The 24,726-nt window shown below is 37.7% G+C and overlaps 1 protein-coding gene across 1 annotated transcript in view; it reads left to right on the forward strand.

Moving 5' to 3' along the window:
- Positions 1-23,571, forward strand: part of RNF17 (ring finger protein 17) — a 53,340-nt gene extending 29,769 nt beyond the window's left edge. Inside the window, exons 20-35 of the mRNA XM_026858126.1 lie at positions 1,573-1,794; positions 2,742-2,892; positions 4,008-4,126; positions 4,887-4,977; positions 5,790-5,905; positions 6,210-6,514; positions 7,711-7,874; positions 8,690-8,809; positions 9,812-9,892; positions 10,569-10,694; positions 14,841-14,951; positions 19,475-19,625; positions 20,502-20,637; positions 21,902-22,091; positions 22,445-22,576; positions 22,886-23,571. Coding sequence (XP_026713927.1) covers positions 1,573-1,794; positions 2,742-2,892; positions 4,008-4,126; positions 4,887-4,977; positions 5,790-5,905; positions 6,210-6,514; positions 7,711-7,874; positions 8,690-8,809; positions 9,812-9,892; positions 10,569-10,694; positions 14,841-14,951; positions 19,475-19,625; positions 20,502-20,637; positions 21,902-22,091; positions 22,445-22,540 — 2,179 coding nt within the window. The 3' untranslated portion in view covers positions 22,541-22,576; positions 22,886-23,571. The remainder of the gene's footprint in view (positions 1-1,572; positions 1,795-2,741; positions 2,893-4,007; positions 4,127-4,886; positions 4,978-5,789; positions 5,906-6,209; positions 6,515-7,710; positions 7,875-8,689; positions 8,810-9,811; positions 9,893-10,568; positions 10,695-14,840; positions 14,952-19,474; positions 19,626-20,501; positions 20,638-21,901; positions 22,092-22,444; positions 22,577-22,885) is intronic.
- The last annotated feature ends 1,155 nt before the right edge of the window (positions 23,572-24,726 follow it).

The following is a 24,726-nucleotide window of genomic DNA, read 5'->3' on the forward strand; positions in this document are numbered from 1 at the left end:
CTACCCTCCCCCTTTCCCAGGCTCACATTTACTCCAAGCACCTCTCCTCCTCCTCCACTCAGGTTACACACAGTTCCTTCAGTAAGGCAGTAAGCAGTGCAGGGGCTTGGGGTCAGGACAACACAGTGTTTTCTTTCTGCTGCTTCTTCCTTCTTACTCTTTGCTTCCTGTGCTCCAGCATGGATCCTCATAACCCCATTAGGGTTATGATTACTCTTTCATGTTTAATGCTGTTGAGGGATACCCAGGCCAGCTCTAAACTAGTATAAGACAATATAAGCAGGAGAGCACAGCGCTCCATAGAAGCTGACTTGCTGATTGGGATAGGAAGTAGTCCATACAGAATTCCAGGAACAAACCTTGGAGTCTGAAGTTCATTTCAAATTGATTCGTTTTTATGATGAATCTGCAAGGATAGTGCTATAGTGGAGTTACTAGAGAGGGTGTTGTAAGACATGTAACATGTATTTCACTTGGGAGAGCTCTCCATGACAGATTTGCCTCTGTCCATGTCATAGTTCAGACTCATTACATGCAAGGCAAGTATATTTGAGCTATGATGTTCATTTCTTTCCTGGTTTTGTATGTTAGCTCTTTTGCCCAACAGCTTGCAAGTACTTGTATCAAGAAGGTTTGCATAAATAATTGTGTAGCAGTATGTAGTGAATGATTCAATACTTCACAGAATTTTCTTTTTGACAGAGCAGTTTGTTTTCTTCCCATGAAGGAAAAGACAGGTGGTAGATCTCTGAAAACAAAAGTTTCTTCCTGGAAGCCCAGAAATGGTCAACAGTTAAACTCGTGCTTGCTGTCTTCTTTAGTCAGTGATGTTTACAAGAAGCCAGTTCTTTTTGCATTAACAGCTGGGTTTTTTCAACCTTCAATCTCTTGTGTCTCTAGTTGGCACAGTTCACATGCTTGTACTAAGCTGGGCTGAGGCTCAAAATACATACCAGCCAACTCTTGTTTGCTGCTGGGCTTTATCCAGTTCACACAATTAAACAAGTTTTCATCAGGGTACTATCATGACCATACTTCTTTCACTACTCTACTTAGGAAAGTGCTAGCACAAGTCATGTTGTATTTGTATCCTCAGGGAATGCTATAAAGGTGAATGTTTCACTAATGTTAATGTTCTTCTGAAAGGAACGGCTACGTATCTTGGAAGTTGAATGTTGCATCTTTCACTCCGAGGCACTGTTGATTTCCAGAAGCATGATATTTGTAATTTGATGGTTTTTAAGCCAGACATAAATAGTAGAATGTTCAGTAATATCAGCTGCTTTTCTGCCGGCAGCCTATACTGCATTGTGCTTTAATCTGTCAGTAGAATGTGCAAGGATACCTTCCGAAAGAGAATAAAAATAAGTTACTATCATCAGTGTTTCAGAATTAGCATTAAGAAATGTCTTTGGGTTTTGTTGGGATTTTTTTTTTTATTTTCTAAGTTATTTGTTATTCTTTACTCTTCATGTTCAATGATTTCTGTCATGTTGAACTGTGGTTGGTACTGAGCTCTTTTTTACTTCGTTTAAAATATGTTTAAACTTTCCATTCTTATTACTTTTACAGGTACAATGAAAGTAATGCTGTAAGGCCCAGTGAAATATGGGATGTTTCTCTAGAAGAAATTCCTGAAACCTTGGAAGCTTTAAATCTGTCAGACATGGAATCTGTGGATGAAGGAGATTTCAAATCAATTTCTGAGAAAGAGCTCCAAGTGAGAATTAGTCATGTTGTGTCTCCTAGTAAAATTTTTATGCAATGGATGTCATCAGAAAGTATCCTGAAAAGGTACTAAAATCCAAAGAATTTCTCTCAAGGCATTCTTATTACGAGCTGTTGAAGCACAGTTAGAACAAACTGATGAGGGTTGCGTTTGGCACTGAGTACTCTTGAATACTGTTGACTTAATCTTGCTTCACTGAGGAAAGTATAGGAACAGAAAGCAGATTGGCACTGTATTATGGTTCATTAAATATTTCTGATTCCAAATTAAGTACATGATCTAACTCCTACTTCAAATCTGGTTTAATGTAGTAAATATTGGGGACTGATAAATGCAGCACTGTCCAGAAAGATGAGATTATTGCTTGCTCTTTTCTCCTCCCCATTCCTTCTTTAGAAAACTTTTTAAACAATACCAGTATCATAAGTCATAGAACTTCACGTTAGTTATTTCAACATGATTCTAATATACTATTAGAAGAGTTTGAAGGCAGTTTCTAGACATGGTATATCAATCTTCCTTTGGTCGATATTTAGGTAATGTTTAGATAATAGTGCATGCTGTTTGAAGGCAATTAAATGGAAATAACGTTGTGCAGTGCAAGTTGCTTATTGTCTGCCTCTTATTTCTCCTTTCTTTCATCTTTTTACCTTGCATCTAGCTACATAGAGTCTCATTGAATTGGTCGTGACACGATAAGTATCACACTCTCAAGCTGTCAAGAAGAAATAGTGCATCTTTCAAATAGTGCTATACAGAAAGGGTTAGGATGGCTCAGATTTAGTTCTGTTGTTTAAGAAAAGTAATAGTTTTACAGAATTTAAACAGATTTCATGTGTTCTGAAGCTCCGTTTCATGTATTTCTAACATGTCATGAAGAAAAACTACAATACTATGTGACTGTTAAACAGTGACTAAAACTTTGTGCTAGTTAAGCACTATTTGACTAGATAAACCCTTTATTCACTGGATAAAATTTTGCCACTAGAAAAGTAGTTTTTTTGAATGTTAGTTTACAGGAGAAGATGGCTATCGTCTACAAAGAATCCCAGCCACAGTCCGTGAAGTGGGAAAGTAGTATGCACTGTGCTGTTTACATACAGGATTTGAAACAGTGGCAAAGAGGTCAAATAGGCAGCATTGTCTCCGAAACAAGTATAAAGGTAAACCTCTTATTGTAAGAGGGTTCATACTTTCATTTCTGAAGTTTGTAAGCATTCATTGATTAAAATAATGTCAAGTATGTGCTTCTTAGCTCCGTGTTAGTATTTTCTCATACAGCCTTTTGCATTTCTTGAGAGTTTAAGTTAAATTGTACATTGCTGTGAAGATTACTGTCTCATCAAAGCTCAGATGCCTTTAGCAAGGAACCAGGTAGTTGAGGAAGTCTCATAAGGTTGATTTTGTGTATGTTTACACTACACTTTGTAACATGGCACAGATTCCCAAGCTATAACCTACCAGTTTAGCTTAGATTCCAGAAGCTGCGTGAGTCTGAGGGTCCCATTAATTTAAACTTAGTGATCCTTGCTAAAAGATGGAGCTAGTTGAACTGAAGGCAACACCGCAGGTACATGTGTAGTCATGCTGTTGCTCGAGCCCTAAACTGATGTTGATGTATTGTGCCATGTAGGTGTAACATTTTCCACAGTAACTTCTCACACAGTGCTGCTTTAAACATGCATTTTGTTGCACTCATTTGAAAAGAGTAAGGAGAATCAAAAGAGGCATTTCGTGAATAGGTAGCTACTTGCCTCAAAAGTAAGAGTGGCTTTTTAATCACATGAATAATTCAGGACTGGATTACCATTGGTTTTCTCCACCATCATGAGATGATGCCTGTGGATCTTGTTAGTAGGAAGCAGAAGTGGAACTTTCTATACTTCTGGTGTGCATCATCTGCTTTCAAAGGCTAAGGGCCCTTAAACAACTATTTAACCACATCAGAATAAAAAGCAAGGGCTGGAGGGGAGCTATTTCAGCATTTCTAGGTTTACAAATTTAAACGCACCAACATAACAAGCACAGGAAAAGAAATTTTCTTACCCAAGTAACAGCCTCTGTGAAGTTGTTTGGCCGCCTCTGAGCATATTTCTGTGTTTTGTCCTTTCAGTGCACTGTGGTAGTAGTCATTTGTATTGTGTGATGAAGTACTTAGTGCAAAGGCCTTTCGTTGAATCCTTGTGTGTTTGAATTTTGTTTACATATTCAGGCACACTTAATTATTTGTTACAGATAACACAAAGGGTTTTTTCATTGTGTTTCTTGTCTATATCAGGTATTACTTTATGATTTTGGAGTTGAAAAAACAGTGGATATCAGCTGTCTAAGAACACTTAAGGAAGATATGAAGATAATTAAGACATTAGCAGTAGAGTGTTCCTTGGTAGATATAAGGTAGCCTTTTCCTTATACTAAGTAGCAGTATTAGAAACCTAATATTGACATAACAGTATTTTCCTGCATTAGCACTGATATCTTAGATTTGGATGTGGTTTGGTTTTTTGAGTAAAGAAGAAATGGGATGGCAGCTTTACAGAGGGCTTCTTTTTCTAAGGGTTATGCTACATGCCAGTAAAGCAGAAGCTGTGCTTTAGAAAGTAAATATTTATATGATGAATTCTAAAATTCTGGACAGATTATAGAGGTTTTTGTTATTTCACTGAATGCTTTTTTCCTTGGCTCAGAATTTTGAGGTGAATCAGATCTCATTAAAATGTACAGGAGGTCTCTCTTTTTCTAGAGTGTAGAAAAAGAACACCATGGTATTCTCCTGTGCATTTGTTTGTGTGCTATCTGTACTTCAGATAAAAAAAATCATGTTTGTAATATCCATTCCCTGAATGAATATGAAAAGCCTAATTTGCAGATGAAGTATGGATTTTCCATTGTTCTGTTGAGACAGATGCCATGCTTAAGGAATTCATGATCCTCCTTATTTTGAAGTTTTGGGGTTATATTTTTTAATTCTTCCTGCTACATAGATCTAGAGGTGAATAACCATTTCTTTATATTGTTGACTGGAATGAAAATTTTTTTCCAACAGTTCAGACAATTTAAAAAAAAAAAAAAATCAGTAAAGGGAAGGGGTTGTGTTAAGATCAGGAGATGCCACCTTCTGTTGTACTAAAGGAGATTATAATTTGTTCTGTGTTAGACCAACAGGTGGAAGCATGCAGTGGACAGCAACAGCCTGTGAATATTTATCCCATTACCTAATAGGGACACAAGTAAAAATAATCATACAGGTTTGTAATCAAAACCAGCAGTATTTGTATAATTTCTGTCAGGCTGTCTGTTAATTTAATTTTTTTCCAAATATGTTTACTCTTCAAAAAGTCCTGAATGGTATTTACTTAGATTTCTCTTTGCTGTAGGGGAAAAGATGCTTTTTATTTTTTCTGCTTTACTTTTTTTACTGAGCGGAGCAGTTTGTCTACTCAGTGTGGAAAGAAGAGAGTCCTAGATATATTTAGTTACTGAAGAAGAATATTTAGATCTTTGGGATCACTGGATGCTGACAACTTTTATGGACAGATGAGCAAGGTGCTCATATTCTTGATGAGAATGATTTCAGCAGCTGCTATATTAGTTTTCAAGCCTCAGAAACTGAAAGAACGAGTCTGCTGCACAAACATCATTAGTAATTGATTTCCTCTACCGGTAAAGAAAGCTGAGTTGTTATGAGGGTTTGATTTTTGGTGTCTGTTGGCAGCTGCCAGTGAGGTTTTACAGTGTGTCTGGAAATAAAAGCACTGATGAGCAAAGTTACTTATGAGGGGGATTAAAGCTCCTGCTGGAGGAAAACAAGTGGCAGTTCATTCTAAGAAAACAGATAAGGCAAGAAGCAGGGTTTTATTCTGTTACTTTAATGTTATGTTTAGAACAGTTGGTAAAAGGATAGGAACTGACAATGATTACATAAATTTTGTCTTCTGATGTGTGCATCAGTTAAGTGATGTCTGATTTGCAGTCAGTACCAATAAAATGAAAAAATAATGTCTGTAGTTTAGAGGAAATGGATATTGTAATATGTTATCCAGCTCTCATTTTTTTTCAGGAAAGTGATGTGGCTCATGCATTGCCTGTGAAAATGCTTTGCAAAGATGAAACAGGACAAATGATTGATATTTCAGAACATCTTATTAAAAAGGGTTTGGCTTTTAGAAACAAAAGGTTTGGATACTTTTATATTCTTTCAGACTGTCATATTCACATTATGATAAGTGAAACAAAAATTTGGATTGTTCTCTACAGCATATGTAGCAACAGAACTACATCTTTAGTGAACTTTTTTGAGTATAACATTATTAATTCACTGCATGTTTCATTTCTCCAAGTTGGTAGATGACATCTTTGACAGTACTTAAACAAGCATTTGCTATCTTTTTGTGTTTGTTTTTTTTTTTTTTACTTCTATTTACTATTTTGCACTTTTAAAGTTCTTTGTCACTTAATATGATTTGATTGAATCTGCTAGAACTGTTGAAGCTGATGTGGCTTGCTCAGTCTCCAAGGAACATCTTGAACATTTTGAGCAAGAGAACACACAACTGGATGGTTATAATTCTGAAACTGCATGTGCAAGAAACAGTGCTGCTCCAGAGGAAAATGTGACTGTTTCAGAGAGTGAACAAACATCATGCAAAATATATAAGCCACTACTTCATTCAGGAACAGATGAAATATATAAATCCCCCATTATGCCCGAAGTGAAAATTTTTCAAGCTGTAGTAAGTTGCATTGGATATGATGGGACTATCTATATAATACCGAAATCACTTGGTAAGATTACGTGGAAGAAAGTACATTTATGTCTATGAATCTTATAAATTTACTGTATCAGAATATATCAGACGTGCTACCAGTATACATGTTCTGTATCAGAGCATAGTTGTGGAAGATTGCTGTGGGGGAGGATTGCTGCCAGGAGGTGATGAGGCCTTTGGCGTGGGTATGAGAGGTATGTGACTGTGCACCCCTTACCCTGCAGCCCTGGAGAGAGTTCCCACAGTTTCCCAGTAGGGAAACTCCAGGATGGGGTGCCCTGTCATCAAACCCATCAGAATTGGCTCCCCTGCCCTTCCACCCTCCCAAGAAATCGGAAAAACCCCAAGTGCATGGATGAGCAGGTCACTTGCCTCTTTCCTCTAGGTGGTATTGGGTAAAGCAGCAAGTGCTTTATATTATAATGTTCAGACTGTGATACATTTTACTAATAATAATGAAGATACAGTCCTAAAGATGCTCAGAGGTTAGCCTGGTTCTCAAATATTACTGGATTTTTTCTTTCAGTGTGAACTCAGTACCCAGTTTCCTTAGGCTCTTTATTTGTACTGAGATTCTGTATCTCATAATAATTTCTGTTCATACTGTTTGAAAGAGGTACATTTTCATCTAACAGATGACAGTGATAGTCTTCAGTACTGCAAGAATATATTGTGCTTTAGAGAAATGTTTCCATATGAGAGCATTATTTTTTCTTTTGTTTTCTACGCTACAAGTACATTTAACTATTGGGTCGTATAATTGGATTCAAAGTACAGTACCCCACTGGCCCAAGACTATTGTGCTGTACCCATAGCAGAACAGGGTCTTCTGGACACTTGTTTAGTGTTTCATGGTGTTCTACCACTGTCTCTGGGAATCTATTTTTTTGTTCACGGAGAGGCTCTTGTATTAGTGCTGCTAAGGTGTCAGTTACAAAAATTAAAGACACTTTCTGAGATTAAAATCCAGAATTACTAATGACTTCACAATTGGAAATGCAGTTTAGTTTTTTAGTAGTAACTCGTTTGTGGATACTAGATGTTGAACATACATATTGTATCAGTGTTGGAAAACATTTTATGGAGCAGCACTTGTTTTATGTTTATACATATCTTCATCTGAATCTGTTGGGTTTTAGTGATTGAAATAATTTGTACTAATATGTTATAGGCTATTCTGAATTTATCTTTTTTCTCCCCGCCTCCCCCCAGAAATGGCATTAGAGAAATTGATGACCGAAATACAAAATGACTTCAAATGCCTTGGTCTTCTGGAGCCCTACTGCTGGAAGAAGGGACAAGCTTGTGTTGTAAGAGGATCAGATACCAGGTGGTATCGAGGTAAAGTTGTAGAACTTGGTGGTGATACTCTTGAGGTAAGTTTGATTGTGTGGTGTGCTTGTGTGTGCATGAACATGTGCTTGTGTATGTTTTTAGAAAAAAAGGCAAATAATCTAATCTTCTAAAACAAATTTATAATCACACCTTTTTTTCATTCGTCTGACCTGACTATCCAGATGTTCGTTCTGCTCAAAAGTGTGATAACTGTCCTGATTTTTACATTTATTTTAAAGATTAATTTTATCTACCTATTTCAGTTGTCACAATTTTTCCCATAGTCTTCCTGGTGATGATAAATGTTCATAAGCAAAAAGCTGCCCTTTATCACCTATAAGTAATCCCTTTCAGATGTTTTTCTTCTATTTTTGTTGTTACTGTATATGGAATGCTTTGAAAACATTAGGTTGAGCTTCCCCCGATCCTATCCGCATGCAAAAAGTAGTGGATGTCTTTGTTTTGAATTCTTTACACTGCACAGGTGTGGAGCTACTTTTTCTAATCAGTAGCTAATCTTATCTAAACTCTTGAGTCTATTAGTCCTTTTTGAATGTAGATTTGCAAGTCTGACATTGTTCTCGCTCACAGTTTTTTTCCTTTCAATTTTAAACTGCTGTAGGTTGTTACACAAAAGGTATGATCTCTTGCAAGACAAGTTTAAAAACTGAACTTCTAATCTGCCATACCAGTTTTTTAATGCTTTCCTTCATTTCCACTTTGTCACATCACCTACTTAACAGCACACCATTATTTTTTCCTCCAGAAAAGTGAATACTGTAAATGAATGCTTTCTCATATTAAACTTGACTTTTAAGAGAACGGTTATTTCACGAGAACTTTTCTTCTCATGTAGGTACAATACATAGACCGTGGTTGCACAGAGAGGATTCCTCAGTGTCATCTGTATCCAACTACATTGTATACTGGTATTCCTCCATTTTGCATACCCTGTCAGCTCTACAAGACAGTACCAGTGAGTAATGGTAGATTTGCAGATGTTTTACTCAGAGGTAGTTACTCAAATCAATAGACTGTTTAGTTATAGAAAAGTTGAGACTAGTTGCTGGTATTTTTTTCTTGCCTATGAGTGTTCAGAGAATAGCTGATGAAGATCATTGGAGCAAGGCAGCCGTTTATCAGGAACTGCCAGATTAGTTTATGAAGTGACCATGCTTTGAAAGCAGCTGTCATTGGAATTAAATCTTTGTGAGACAAGACACTTTAGCAGTTGGCAGGATGATCCTCTGAAGTTTCGCAATAGCAGCAACAAGAAGTAAGGCCTGGATTTCTTAAATCTTAAGTCCTACAAGAGTGTTTCTATCATTCTGAAATTAGCTGTGTAGGAAGCAATCTGTTACTCTAAATTCAGTCAAGTGAATTGCTTTAGAGGTTTTTGTTAGTAAGTAATTGATATGTAAATAACATCTTCGCATATCATCACATCTTATTGAAAGTTGATTGGTGCATTTAGTCAATGTGAATTACTCCAATGACTAGCTTACTTTTCTAAAGAAAACCTTTTGCTGGAAGCAGTTCAGCTGATAGGCTTATAAACCTGTCTTTCTTAACCTGTAGGTTGGGAGGGAAACAGATATTACTGGGAATAAAAAAATGTTTATCCTGTGTTTTATATTGTCTGAGTGCAATTCTGTATCTTTGAGTTATGTTTTGGGTAATTGTGCACACATACATTATTAAGTATACGGTAAAGGTTAGACTTAGCAAGCAGCATCTCTTTTTATAAGCCACTTAAGGACTTGAAAATTGCTGGTCAGTTTGTCACACCGTAAGTTTTAGTGCACCAAATAGCAGATGATGTTTAAACTGTTGTAGACAAATCAAACTAATGAAGTGTGTTTTCAGATAAGCTTTTCAATGATAGTCATGTATTTTCATCTTACTGTGTTAAAAATAGTAAAGAGTATTACTTGTCAGCATCTTAATGTGTGGGGGTTTCTTGCTTTTCACCGAACAGATGGGAGATTTTTGGCAGCAGGATGCAATAGTTTGCCTTCAAGATATACTTGTTAATGAAGAGGTTGAAATACATGTTCAGGTAGGTTAATTTGTTCATATATGTGGACTGAGGCTTTTTATTCTCTTTTTTTTTTTTTTTTTTAACTTGCATTAAGAATAATAGGTGAAGGAGTATAGCAGTAAATGTTTTTCTTAGACAAAACAAAATCCAGAACTAAAATTACTTCTCCTGTGACTTTACCTTTATTATTTTCAGGCCTCACATGTGTCCTTTAGAGATACTAATATTTCTTTGGTCCTGTTTGTATTCTGCGTTGTCATTCTGACAAGCAACCTACATGCCAACAGCATAAACTCTTCAATTTTAAGTGATAAAATCTGGCATAATTAAGTATGGACATGCTTAAATTAATATATTAACGTTATAGGGAAACACATAATCTGTATTGTCTCAAAACCTGCAATTTCAGATAGTTTAATTTCTACTGATAAATTGTGAGAGGGGTTTATTGCTGACTGAGAAAATACAGGGGTAATGTTTCAGTGTCAGAATGAGTAGTCAGTCCTACCATTCCAGAAATAAATATATTCCCATTTGTATCATAACTGATGTTAATAGCCATCCTTACTTGTTTTATATCTTTGATGAATGATCATGATGTGTACAGGAATGACAGGTTTGAATTTGCTGGTCACTATTTCTTAAACCTCAGTCATGCTATTACTGGTGTAATATTTTTGTCTTTTGTAAGTAGGAATTGCCAGATAACCCATGGGGCAAATTGTCTGTCAAGCTGTATTTTGGTGGAGTCTCACTTTCTTCTTTCATGGCATGCCAGAAGTACTGTGTTGCTGAAGATTGTGAGGACACACTGAAGCTGGTGAGATTTGTGTGTGTGTGTGTCCTTTGTTGTTACTCTGACATTAAAAACATTACTCTGTTGCTTGTTGTGACCTTTGATTTCTTAATTCTTTTTATATTTCTGTACAGTTTTGTGATGTAAACAGCAGTAAGACTGTAGGATACGATGTGTTAGTAAGATTGTATGAAATGGGAAAAGAGATTTTTGCATTTCTGTTTTAAAGTCCAAGTTGTTTTTGTGTTCCTCTGAAGCTTAAAATGGTAGGAATAGGGTAAGATGTAATACTTTTATCACTTGACTATATTAGTTAATCATAGAAATATATCCAAGGATGAAGATGTTCAGAAGTAAATTGAATCAAATATTTCAACATAAACCTAGTGATTTCTAAGGGAGTTAACAAGGTTCTTTATTCCAAGTGTATGGGATGTTCATGTGGTGTTCTTTAGAGGAGGATTGAAATTTTTGCCAAACTTCATTGTCTTAATACATAAAAATCAGGTTGTTTTTTTCTTGATATCTGAGGATCAGGTTTATTTAAATTACTAAGGTTTTGTTGTTGCATTCTTCTCTTAATTCTGTTTAAGCCTGACAAAGTATTTTTCTTTCCAACATGAGTCTATGCTTCAGAAAATAATTTTACAATACAGAGTACACTGCTGTCACTACTGATTAAAGTTTTGGCATGTGTGTTAGTGGGCTTGTGATGCAGTTAGAAAAATCTCTCAGTCTGTATTAGAACTGAGTAGCCACGGAAAACCTAATTGTAAATCAGTCTCTTGTTGCATTTTCATAAAGTCAGCAAAACACAACTTTCAGCAACTAAATACAGATTGTGAATCAAAATTGTACCCTTAAAACAAAAATGAAATTTGGAAAACAAAGCCGTGTAAGAAGGTTGTAAGCAAGAAGCATTCAGAAAGCCTGGAGTGCTTTTTGCAAGGAATATAGCATTAGGCAGATCCAGTCCAGGAATAAGTGATCCAGAACAATTTGTAAGAAAATGAGTGTCAAGAGTTGTTCAGTTGTGGACCAGAAAAGGAGCAAAGCATCCAGAGATCAAGCTGGTTCGAGGAGCAGAACCTTGGGAACAAGTAGAAGCAGGAAGCATGCCACATTGAGAACGTTCGATCAGTCAGCTCTGGGTTTAGCTGTAGAGGCTAAGCAGCCATCTTCACAAGACAACTGATACACTGCACTGACTAAAGGATACTATGACTATATAAAGTCTATATATGTTGTTATTTTATAGTTTGTAACTTTTTTCATTGCTTCAAGTGTGTGTTTTCAGGTAAGTAATCTGATATGGTCTGTATTCTGTTCTGTGAGTAATTTTGTTAATATTAGGCAGCAGAATATTGGGGAGTACACCAGAACCCCATGCATGGCAAGCTTTTTTTTGTTCCTGTACTACTGTGAGTCAGAACTGAGTAGCTGTGTGCTGCCTTTTGCTTGTATATTGAGACATGGAGGACCATGACCTTGCTTCATTTGATAGTCGAGTTTTTAATCTCTTCATTCTGAGATCAGACTTAACTAACAGTATAATTTTTAGAACTGCTTTTTCTACAGCAGTTCACTACAAACCATTCCCAGCTATCTCAACCAAAATTGATTCAAAATTCCTTGTACAGACTATTTTTGAGTTTAACTGCATTGTGTATCAGCCCCTTTACAGTGAGGTATTTGAAGTCTGCAGATTTTAAGATCATAATATGAGAGAACCCTTGGCCACACTGTTATATCTTAGTCCACCCCTGAAAATGCCGATGCTTAGGGTTTTTTTGAAGTCTTAGTGTAGGTCAAAGGAGAGATGTGCTTCAGATTGCTGTTGATATATTAGCCATATTCATTCAATTAACACCTGCCTTCTGAATGACAACAAAGACAATGCTGGAAAGACTTCATACAAAGCCATTTTTGACTTTACTGACTTGTAGTCATCTGAACACTTCAGCATTGCCAGGAGCTGCTCAGGCTGCCAGCTATTACAGAGAGAGTCTCCGTCTTTTCAGGCACAGAGAGAAATCTTTAGGCAGAAGCAGCAGTGTACAGAGGGCTAATTCCTCCTTTGGCTCTGCATGGACTTCCATGATAGATGAGGGCAGATGCTGCAGTTGGTGTTGCAGTGCTGCATGCATCATTACACATTCCAGCACTGAGATTGTTATGTGGTTTGGCACTTCAGCTTGCAGGAAGGGTTACTCCTGTCCCTATTCCCCACTTTTAAATAGGCAGTCAGTTTCCTCTAAAACCAATGATCTGTATGACTAAAAGACCTGCCAGATGCCCTGAGCTGTTGTTTCCGTATTGGGAATTTATCAGGACAAGCCTGAATGACTGCGGACATATGTTGAACGCCAGCCGTGTGGGTCATAAGTCCCACCATCTCTTGACACCAACAAGACCTGTTCTGTCACTTAAGTTTGCAACAAAATTAGTGGAAAAGCATTCTGCAAATGCCTAGACAGAAACTTTCTTTCCACTTTCCTTTTGTCAGTGTGAGAGTAAAGTGTAAGACACCCTGTCTGTTTCAGGGAAATACAGACTTGCCAGACTGTCACTTTGGTCTTACCATTCTAAAGATGTCTTTAATGTCTCACACTACTGGGTGGTAGAGAAGGAAGTACTACATAACACACTGCACTGCAGCCTGTCATTTACTTAGTTTGGATTAAATTCTTCATGCTGAAAAGCACTCTTGTGTTGCCTTAAGTATACAGTATTATGTGGTGTGTGTGTATACATTAAAAATATATGATTTCTGCTATGGCTTTACAGATGTAGTAAGGAATAAAAGCCATATTTAGATTTTTAAAGAATAGATACAGAGGATGAGGGACAATTGTTTGAAATAGGTAACTCCTAAAGATGTCTTGGTAGAACCTCTTTTTAGCACAGTATTTACAACTGGACTGTCTATGCCTACATGTGGTAGATCTAGCAGTAACCAATCTACTGACAGTAAGAAAAGTCTGTTAACATTAACAACAAAAATGTGACCTGCACAAGAGCTGATTGAGATACCCAATTTAGCTTCATGCAGTGCTCAGTTGGGAATGAGCTGAAATTAAGTTGAATCTTTAGAGCCAGGTGTGGTCAGGTGGTCTGTCATAATGTTCCTGATTGTTTTGCAGAGATCTGGCATTTAGTATGTATGTATCTATGATATATTTGGACATCCTTTCTTTACTAGTATTTATCAAGATTGATTTTTCTCTTTTTAATCTTAGGAATACATGCTTTCAATGGCAAAACTTCTAGTTAAGTCTAATGTTTTCTGTACTGTATTGTATGTCAGATCATGAAGGGGGAAGAGGAGTCATAATTTACTGCTTTATTTCGCAGTTATATATATCTGGTTGCTTTCACTTTTCTTTTTGTTTGGGCATAATGGAAACTGTTCATCAAGTAGATGTCTAAAACTAAAATGTATTTTAGAGAAATTGTACTTTTTATTATGTATCATATTAAAGTACAAGAGAGAATAGAAGATGTATTCATGACCTATGATCCATCTGAGCTATGTGCTATACATCCTTATAAACGTATAATGTAATGCACCAAGATTTATTTTGTCATGAACCAAATGAATTAATGGCATGTAGAATGCCAGCTGTAAAATACACAGTTCTAGAAGAAGACACAATGGAACACTCTTTGCCACTGAGATCTGAAAAATCTGTTACCTTTTTGAAGGATAGTCCTGGTGGCTAAGGAGTTAAATTATCCTTTGCTGTTCTCTTAAGGGATAACTTGCACTGGTAAACTGCAGTAATATTGGGCATGGCATTCAGGTTAATCTGTGCAATTAATTGCTATTGTTTTAGTTTTTCTTTCTAAATACTTTCACTCTTTTAAAGGTAATTCCATATTTAATGCATTTTTTAATTAACAGCAATCAAGTTAGCAAGTCAGTATATTAGGATCATTTCAACGATATATTCATATTTTAAGTGTTCATCAGCTAGTTCTGTTATGTTTTAGCTAAAACTTTTTTTAAAACCTACTAAGTATTGAAAGGAAATGTCGATTAGTATTTTTTTTCATCAAGGACACACTGCTTACATTATTAGATCACTCCTTTGAACCAGAAATTATACCAAAGCTAGTTTCCATTTTGTTACTAAATATGATGCTTGATTAAAGTCTTTCTTGGTCTAGGAGCTACTTGAAGGACACGTTCCTGGTTTGCCTTCATACATGTTGCCATCGCTGCCTGTTTCAGGAGAGACCTTTACTGTCAGAGTTACCCATTTGGTGTCCCCTAAGGAGGTATGTTTTGTAAACATCTCATATATGTTGCAGACAGGTAATGTTTCAGTCCCATCATTCTGGTGAAAAGGAAATCATGGCTTACAGTTTTAGATAATATAGAATAGTATTAGTAAGGTTGCAAAATGCTTCTGAGTTATTGATGCAGATGGTTGTACAGTGTAATTATCTGAATGAACTCTTATTTGAAATACCTCTTGGAATGAGGACAGAGAAATAAATACTGAATATTTCCCTTTAAAAAAAAAAAAAAAAAAAAAAAAAGGAATTTTAAGAATTACAGTACTGTAGTCTGGTACTACTTGCACTGTATAATAAGGAAATAGGTCATTAGGTTTTAACTTGGCAGAACAGTAATGGTTTATCTCTATTCTCCAAAAATTTAATTACTGGAACATTATATAGCAATGTGAATGTTTTCTGGGTGCTACAGAATACAGGTTCTATTTTACTGTCTTTGGTCAATATTTGATGGGTTTTGTGTAAACCCACACAGCTTCCCTCTAGTAGTCTCCCAGGCAAAAGGCAGACTGTAACGTTCATTGACCAAATAAAAGATTCCTATGTGGACTTTGAATTCTGAATGATGAAATACGAGAACAGGAAGCAGTGAGAAGCTGATTGTGTTAATCACTAGTGAATCTAATGCTTCTAAGTGGATTGTTTTATATTATGTTCATTGTTTTGGTAAATCTGTAAACCAAATAACAGGTTTTAATAGTACTGAAGTGCTTGCTTTAAATTCAGCATTGTGGTCTAATATAAATTAACCCCACTAATTCACTTGGGTATACACATCTTTAAAAAAAGAAGTTGTATTGTGTACATATCCATTAGTACATTGTATAACACACATTATCCATTACTGATTTTATAGATAGGCAGCAATGAAGTTGCAACAGGAGATCTGAGGGCAGTCAAGAGAGACTTCAGAGCCTTGGGATGACTGGTTGAGGGATCAGGAGCACAAGTAGTGTTCTTTATCCTTCCAGTTGCAGAGAATGATGAGGAAAGGGAAGGAATTCAGGAAGAATCAGCACATCAATACCTGGTGTCACAGGCAGAATTTTGGGTTTTTCAGTCATGGGCCGATTTACATGACACCAGGCCTGCTGGCAACAGATGGGGTACACCTGTCTCAAAGGGGGGAAAGGGTCTATGTGTAGGAGTTAGCAGGGCTTAATGAAAGAGCTTTAAATTAGATTTGAAGGGGGAAGGAATAAAACCAGGCTCACTGGAGATAAGCCTTGTGTTAGGGAGTGTTTTGACTGTCTAGAGCTTGGTGATGGTGACAATGGGGTTAAGTGTTTATGGGTAAGAATCAGGAGGAAGGCCAGCAGGGTAGATAATAATGGTGGGAGTCTATTACAAACCACCCAGCCAGGATGAAGAGGCAGATGAAATACTCTACAGGCAGCTGGAAGAAGTCTCATGACTGTTAGACCTTGTTCTTGTGGGGGACTTCAACTTATCAGATGTCTGCAGGAAATAAAATACAGCAGAGAGGAAACACTCTAGGAGGTTCCTGGAGTGTGTGGAAGATAACTTTGACACAGCTGGTGAGTGAGCCAGATAGGGAAGGCACCCAACTAGACCTGTTGTTTGCAAACAGAGAAGGACTTGAGTCATGTGGTGGTTGGAGGCTGTTTTAGGCATAACAATCATGAAATGATACACAAGTTTTAGATTCTTGGTGAAGTAAGGAGGGGCATCAGCAGAACCTGCTACCATGGACCAGAGGGACTATTTAGGAGCCTGATTGACAGTGTCCCTTGGGAGGCTGTCCCAAAGGACAAACGAATCCAGGAAGGCTGGACATTCTTCAAGAAGGAAATCTTAAAGGTGCAGGACCAAACTGTCCCCATGTGCTGAAAGGCGAGCCAGTGGGGAAGAAGTCTGGCCTGACTGAACAGAGACCTTTGGCTGGAACCCCGGGGTGGGAGAGCGGAAAGAGAGTTTATGACCTTTGGAAGAAGGGTCAGGCAATTCAGGGGACTACAAGAATGTCGTGAGTTTATGCAGAGAGGAAATAGAAGGGCCAAAGCCCAACTAGTATTCAATCTGGCTACTGCCTTAAAAGACAATAAAAAATGTTTCTATAAATACATGAGCAAGAAAAGGAGGGCTGAGGAGATACGAAGGGTAAGGAAAAGGCTGAGGTACTTAATGCTTTATTTGCCTCAGTCTTTAGTAGTAAGGCTGGCTGTTCTTGGGATACCCAGCAGCCGGAGCTGGAAGACAGGGACAGGGAGGAGAAAGAAGCCCATAATCCAATGGGAAATCATTAGTGATCTGGTATACCGCTTAGCCACACACAAGTCCATGGGGCCAGATGGGAACCTGATCTCCTATGACAAAGTGACCCACTTAGTGAATGAAGGAAAGGGTGTTGATGTTGTTTACCTGGACTTCAATAAAGCCTTTGACGCCATTTCCCACGGTATTCCCCTGGAGAAACTGGCTGTTCTTGGCTTGGACGTATGTTCTCTTAGCTGGGTGAAAAACTGACTGGGTGGCTGGGCCCAAAGTGTTGTGGTGAATGGAGTTAAATCCAGTTGGCAGCCAGTCACGAGTGGGGTTCCCCAGGGCTCTGTATTGGGGCCAGTTCTGTTTGGTATCTTTATCAGAGATTTGGACGAGGGGATCGAGTGCACCCTCAGTAAGTTTGCAGACAACACCAAATTGGGCAGGAGTGTTGATCTGCTCAAGGGTAGGAAGGTTCTACACAGGGATCTGGACAGGCTGGAGCGATGGGCTGAGGCCAGTGGTATGAGGCTCAACAGGCTAGGTCCTGCACTTGGGGCACAGCAACCTCATGCAAGGCTACAGGCTTGGGAAAGAGTGGCCAGAAGGTTTCTGTCAGAAACAATCTCAGGGACATTGGTCTACAGCCAGCTAAATGTGAGCCAGCAGTGTGCCCAAGGTGGTCAAGGAGGCCAATAACACCCTGGCTTGTATCAGAAATAGTGTGGCCAGCTAGACTAGGGAAGGGATTGTCCCCCTGTGCTCAGCAGTGGTGAGGCCACATCTCAAACACTGTGTTCAGTTTTGGGCCCCTCACTACAAGAAAGACTCTGAGGTGCTGGGGTGTGTCCAAAGAAGGGCAACAAAGCTGGTGAAAGGTCTAGAGCACAAGTCTTATGAGGAGCAGCTGAGGGAGCTGGGGCTGCTTAGCCTGGAGAAAAGGAGGCTGAGGGGAGACCTTATCACTCTCTACAACTACTTGAAGGGTGGTTGTAATGAGGTGGGTGTCTGTCTCTTTTCCCTAGTAACAAGTGATAGGATGTGAGGAAAAGGCCTCAAGTTGTGCCAGGGCTTTAGATTGGATGTTTAGAAACAGGTTTAGATTGGATGTTAGGAAAAATTTCTTCACTTGAAAGGGTTGTCAAGCATTGGAAAAGGCTTTCCAGGGAAGTGGTTGAGTCACCATCCCTAGAGGTATTTATAAGAGGTGTAGAGGTATTTAAAAGAGGGTAAGCACACATGTGCTTACGGACATGTGTTAGTGGTGGACTTGGCAGTGGTAGGTTAACAGTTGGACTTGGTGATCTTAAGAGTGTTCTCCAACCTAAATGATTCTATAATATACAATTGTTTTGACTAAATACTAAAGATGGAAGTGTTTGGATAGCATAAAAAGGGCTTTTCTTAAATTATGTATTCTGCTTCCTCTCTTACAGGAGAAACTTAATACTGAATATTTTTTGGTTCCTTTTGTGCAAATGATTTGAGCTCTTGCTTTTGATGACAGTATATAGTTGTGAACTCTACATACTGCTCTGGACTCCTGTAGATTTAAGGAGTGGTTGTATGATAGGGTTACAGCTTGATTATATTGTGTACAAATCAGAAAATTAAAATTAATTTTCTTCCTGGCTAGTGAATTATAATGTTGAGTTATTAAAAAAAAATAACCTACTCATTATTTTATTTGGACTGTTAGTAGATATATTGTCATGTTTTGAAATGGCTCTGCGTAAAAAAAAAAACAAAAAAACATTTCATTTGTTACATAGATTTTAATTCACCTATGCATGTTATTTAAACTTTTATTTCCTTGACCTACAGTGTTATACTGATGACCTGGTTATAAATTAGGTGAATGAAATGTCTTTGCATAGCAAACAAAACACCATTTCAGAAGTTACTCTTTCATTAACTTTAATCTTTGGTTTGATACTATGAAGTGAGATTATTTACCAAGTAGCAGGAGGGAGGAATCCTAATAAGACACAGCTGTGAAATCTTATATGGGTATATTCTCTAGTATATGTACATTCCTTTAATTCTTTTGATATTGGTATGTGGTGTTAATAAATCATTACTCTCTTCTGTTTCTGGAAGAAAATTGTGTAAACAGGAAATTATTCATACATTGAGTAAAGAAGAAAGGGGAGAAAGGATGTGCTAAACCTTTCAAAGATGGGAACAAGTAATGTTCTAATAATTAATCCTTGATCACTGATGGAATTTGAAGGTTCTAAGTTATCTGCAAAAATTGTGAGAGTCTTTTCTTTGAGTAGGTATACATTTGCCTTGGTGCTTCTAAGAACCTTATGAAGCAGGCTGCCACAGAAGGAGATACCAGCTGTGACTCAGAGAGTCTTGATAAAGCCCTGAAGTGGTGCAATAAAAGTGTAGGGTCTCTTCCTCCTCTAACTTACTTCCAGAGAGGTATAGTAGTGTGTTTATTTTCCCTGTTGTTTTATGTAGATGTACAAAAAGCCTGAAATTCTTTCTGAAGGATAGGAATAATAATATTTCTGTGTATCTTTAAAACTTTTAGAGGGTAAGGAGTAACACTACAGTATAATCATATAATATAATCATATGGGTTTACTTTTCAAAGAACTGAGACTTCTGATGCCTGTTAAATTTGATGAACTGAGTTTAGACTGCATATGGCAGTAATAAAGCTTCCTTTAAGGTGACTGTCACTGAAGCTGTAACTGTGAAAATCTTGCTAGTAAATATTCAAAAGATATAAATTATGTACAGAAAATCATGTTACCAAGAATTAGGAATTATGTGAACCCTGAAGAGCATCACTTCACTTTAATTGTGAATTTCTCTATTTAGGCAAAAAAGATGGGCGTAAAGTCTTTTGTCCAGAGCTTTTGGGACTAAAATAACATAAAGTGTGTAGGTCTAAAACTTTGTGAAGAAACCAGTTATTGCTAGTACTTGGTTCTACCAACTAGTAAAATTCTGGTTGAGCCAGCATCTGCTTTCTCTCACAGATCAATCTGCTTACTAACTGAAATGTGCAAATGAGTCAAAGTTGAAAAGTTTAAGTGATAAACAGTTTGGATCGCTATCTTTATGAAGCAGTTTTCTGTAAGTTCTTATTGCTATGTGAGGTAGAGAAACTTGACTTAAATTTCATACTAGTGATTGTGAATTGGAGAATGCATAGAGCAAAATAATAGCATGAATTAGAGAAGAAACAAATCTTGGCCATGAAGTAAGATGGATTTTCAAATTCAGTTAATTTGTACTGCACTGTGAGTATATTTTGGGGTGGCTTATGTTGTTTTTTTATTTTTACAGGAATGCCTTGCCTTGTAGAATACCAGGATGGTTTATGGTATAGAGCAAAGATCCTTTCTGTTGAAGAATCTGACCCTGTTAATATCCTGGTTCAGTTTGTGGACTATGGTAGTTTCTTAGTTGTCCCAAGAAGCAGGTAAATGCATAAGAAAAAAAATGCATGTATGTGTGTGTGTATTTATGTATACATTTAGATTATAAAATATGTCCTTTAAATGTGTGTGTTTTAACATGTATTATTTCATATAACTATATAATTTATAATAATTTAGCATTAGATTTTAGTTGGAGAGAAGGTTGATTGGTTGGTTAAGTAATTGCTGTCTGCAGGGTATGGGCTTGTGTGCACCTCCTAAGTTGTTTTGAGAAGCCCATTATTATAACATCAGATTTCTCCATCATCTGCAGGTTACTTAACCTGTGAAGGAGGTTCAGGTTTATAATCTGCTTTTGCACCCAAGAAGCTTACACAAAATAAGGACTGAGCCCTCCAAATACACAAGCAAATCTTCTGATCCTGTACAACTGCAATCTGCACATAGGACAGCTGGGGAATAAGATAAGGGAGTATCTGAGTGGGATGCACCTCCCTCTGCTTGTGTGGAAAATGGAAGTTCAAATCCCTGTTTGCCTGGTGCTGAGCTGCTCTAGGAACTGCTCCTGTGCTGACACACAGATGTCAGCTAAGTGTCTTAAAACACCCCTGGCTTACAGGGTCCCCTAAGCTTGTCTGAATTTTCTCTCTTGGAGACTTTCACTTTATGTGTATATTGCTTAATCACACTGACTTGCTCTTGAGCTCATTGGGGAATCTACAGGTCCTTGCTGAAGATGAGGCAAAATGGGGATTTGAACAGATTCCCTGCTTCACAGAGTAGTAACGTCATGAGAGAGTGTTTTACTTCAGGGTTGCACTTCCTGCTCTGCTTCCCCATTCCCTTGCTTGAGAAGAATGGAGACATGATAATATAAAGCTAAGGTACCCATTTCCAGTAGTGTGTGTAGAGTACATCCAGGTGTGAAGTACTTTGGGCCATAAAGGTCTGTGTCATTGTCCAGGCGCACCAGATTTGGAGCCGTATTGTGATTCCTGCGCTCAAACCTGTATTAGGCCCTTGAGACTCCTTCCCAGGCATTGTAATGGGGAGCCAGTGTGCCTGGTGGGCTGAGGGGTCTCTGTGATACCGGCCTGCTTCTTGATGGTTACTGTGCTGAGGTCCTTCAGAGGGCCTAGCCCCACCCTATGGATCGTTGGGTCTGACAGCAGCATGTTACTGTAGAACAGGGACTCTGATCCCACCATAAATCTACTGCATGAACCGTTAGGCTATGTGTTCATACTGACAGTTCAGCTTGACAGGTGGATTGTTGCAGGCAAACATTTTTCATTCTTCTTTTAGATTGCGTCACATACCAACTTACCTGCTGAAATATCCCATTCAGGCAGTACGAGTTCTGTTGGCTGGATTTAAACCTGCTTTATATGACAAAAACGTGAAAAGAATTCCTTATGCTCCAGAATGGAGTATGGAAGCATTGTGGGCTATGATGGAGCATGTTGAAGGAAAACAGCTCTCTGCTTACATACTTGTGAGAAACACTTCCTTTTTTATCTGCTAGTTCTTGCTCAGCCTAGAATTCTTACTAGCACTGAGTATAACTTCTGAGTATTGTATTATTGTGAACCCTCACCATTTAAAACTGTGAACCATTTACCATGAAAAAATGCTGATGAAGAGAAAATTATGCAGTGCTCTTCTTAATTCTGCAGAGTAGTTTCTGAGCATTCCTGTTACTTTAAAACCAGTTCCCTTTACTTGAAACCAGAAGTATTCTTTGTATATTCACAGTTTGATTTAGGCAGTAAAGTAACTTCTACTGTTGGTTAGCTTGATATTTCAAGCTGTTACTGTCAAAACTCTGTCCAATCTTCTGATTTTCAGGCTGTTTCACCAGAGGTCACCATTTCTTTGTATGATGATGAAAATCTAGTTCATATGAAACTGATAGAAGTGGGACTTGCAGATTTGGATGAGTGACGTGAATATGAACTGCAAATTCGTACCATTGCAAAGGTATGATTACAGAAGTTTTACGCAAAGTCTAAACTCTCAGTAATGCTGACAACTAGAATTTTTTTTAATCCCTCCTGCCCACACTTCCACTCTTTTAATAAAATAAAATGCTGTTAAAAAAAAGTTCTTTATATACAAATTACCAAAGCTCACAGTATAGCTTTAATGACTAAGAGGTACTGAAACTAAGAACCCCAAGGCAATATAACAGAAACAGCTTTTGCTGCTAGTAACTGAAGAGAGTAACCTGATGTGTGGTGGTGTGTTCTGCCCAAACAATCAAAAATAATTGTTTTTCTTCATTTTCAGCATTTGATCTCAATGTCCAATGCCAGTTGTTCTCAGACAGATTCATTATATCACATGGATGTCCATACGTCTAGTCAAACATGGAATATTTTGAATGAAAAGCGTTACAGTGTGTGTTGTCTAGAGTACTGGAGACTTGGATTTTCAGATTTCCTGGCCAGCACTACATTGTGTTTTCTCTCCCATTTAATAAGGACTCTTCTAATTGATGTTAGATAATGTTCTCAACACTTGTGAATCTTGAAATAGTGAAACTGTTTATTCACATCTCAGTCTTTTGACCTTAGAACCTTAAGTATTGTTCTGTGATATCCTTTCCTAAGAGTAGATGGAATGAAGGTATAATAGTAAAGAAATAGATAAAGCACAGATGTTGGGCACATTTGATCTCGTATCTTGTTTAGTAGACTTGGAGGGAAGATGATAGTTTATTATTGGGATGTAACTCTTGTTGATGTTTCAGGCATATTTGGTGACAGACTTCTCCAGTACTAGAGTCTGGAATCGGGAATGAACAGTTAGGGGTAGGGGAGAGTTACTATCTTTGTTCTGGAACATGTTTGCATTACTGCTCTGTTCTGTTTTCAGTCATGATGAGATGGATGTGTTTTGGGTGTCCTTGCACTTCCTTCCGACTCCTGGAGCTGCAGTGTTCATTTGAAAGTGTTGGAATAAACAGGTTTTTGCTCAGAATGCATCTGAAAGCTTTTTTTCCTTTACTGCTAGAGTATGTAAGGTTTCTTTGGATGTCTGTGTTGTCCTAGCATAGTATATCCTTTACACTTAAAGCTCTGTTTGTTTCAGTCTCCCCATAAAGAATTTTGTTTAGATTATCAAGGAAAACACATGCACAATAAAGACTCTGTAACCTCTCTGGGAAACCAGTTCCAGTACTCAGTCACCCTCACAGTAAAAACACATTTCTTGATATTGAGAGGGAAGCTCCTGTGCTTCAGTTTGCGCACATACATACAAACCCTTATATCTCTTCCCTCAAGATCACCAGAAACCAAGTGTACAAAGCTTCCCTCAGTATAGTGTTGCAGTGGAGTCTATACTAACAATGGAAGGATTCTTTCACAGCTTTAGCACATAGTCTGATATGCTACATGCTGTTGCAAATACCTTATAGAGTTGTCATGCTGTCTTCAAAATTCACTACTTTCCTTATTTTCATTTTAAAAAATCCCAAACAAACTTGCTTATCGATCATCAAGAAAGGGACTTAGCAGAATTAAGAGCTGTTGTTTAAGATTGCCAGGACTTGCCTATCCACCCACCAAGCAACTTCTAGTTGAAAGTGAGCATAGTTCCCACTACTGCAAGTAGATTCACCCCTTGAGTAAAAAGGCATAGCCACAGTAACTAGAGTGCTTGCTTTCACTGAGTAGAGGGGGGGGCAGAGACAGACAAGGGGAAGACAGCATCTTCTACTGTGCAAGAGAAAGAAACAAACATTTCAGCATCAACTACAGTGGAGTTAGAGCAGACACTCTAGCAGTACCACTGTGCTTGTAGCTAGATACTGCAGAATCTTTAAAAGACAAGTTGGCTTTAAAATGTCTGTTAGGGGGAAGAATTAGATGAGATGACCTTTGATTTCTCCTGTTTTTTCCCAGGTTTCTAAGTAGCTGGGAGCATTAATCTGTCCCACAGTCTCACCTGTCTTAGCCTTATAAATGTGGAAGAGCAGTTTACAGAATAGACTCTGGGGTCTGCTGTTGCCTCCTAACTGTGAGATGAATTAAAAATAAGGTTATGAGGGAAGAATAGCCTGAGGCTAAATGAAAAGTTATACTGTTTACTCTTAAGCAATAAGTAAACTATTTAATACTCAGACT

Source organism: Athene cunicularia, assembly GCF_003259725.1.
Source record: "Athene cunicularia isolate RWA chromosome 1 unlocalized genomic scaffold, athCun1 chr1_part1, whole genome shotgun sequence".
Lineage (NCBI taxonomy): Eukaryota > Metazoa > Chordata > Aves > Strigiformes > Strigidae > Athene > Athene cunicularia.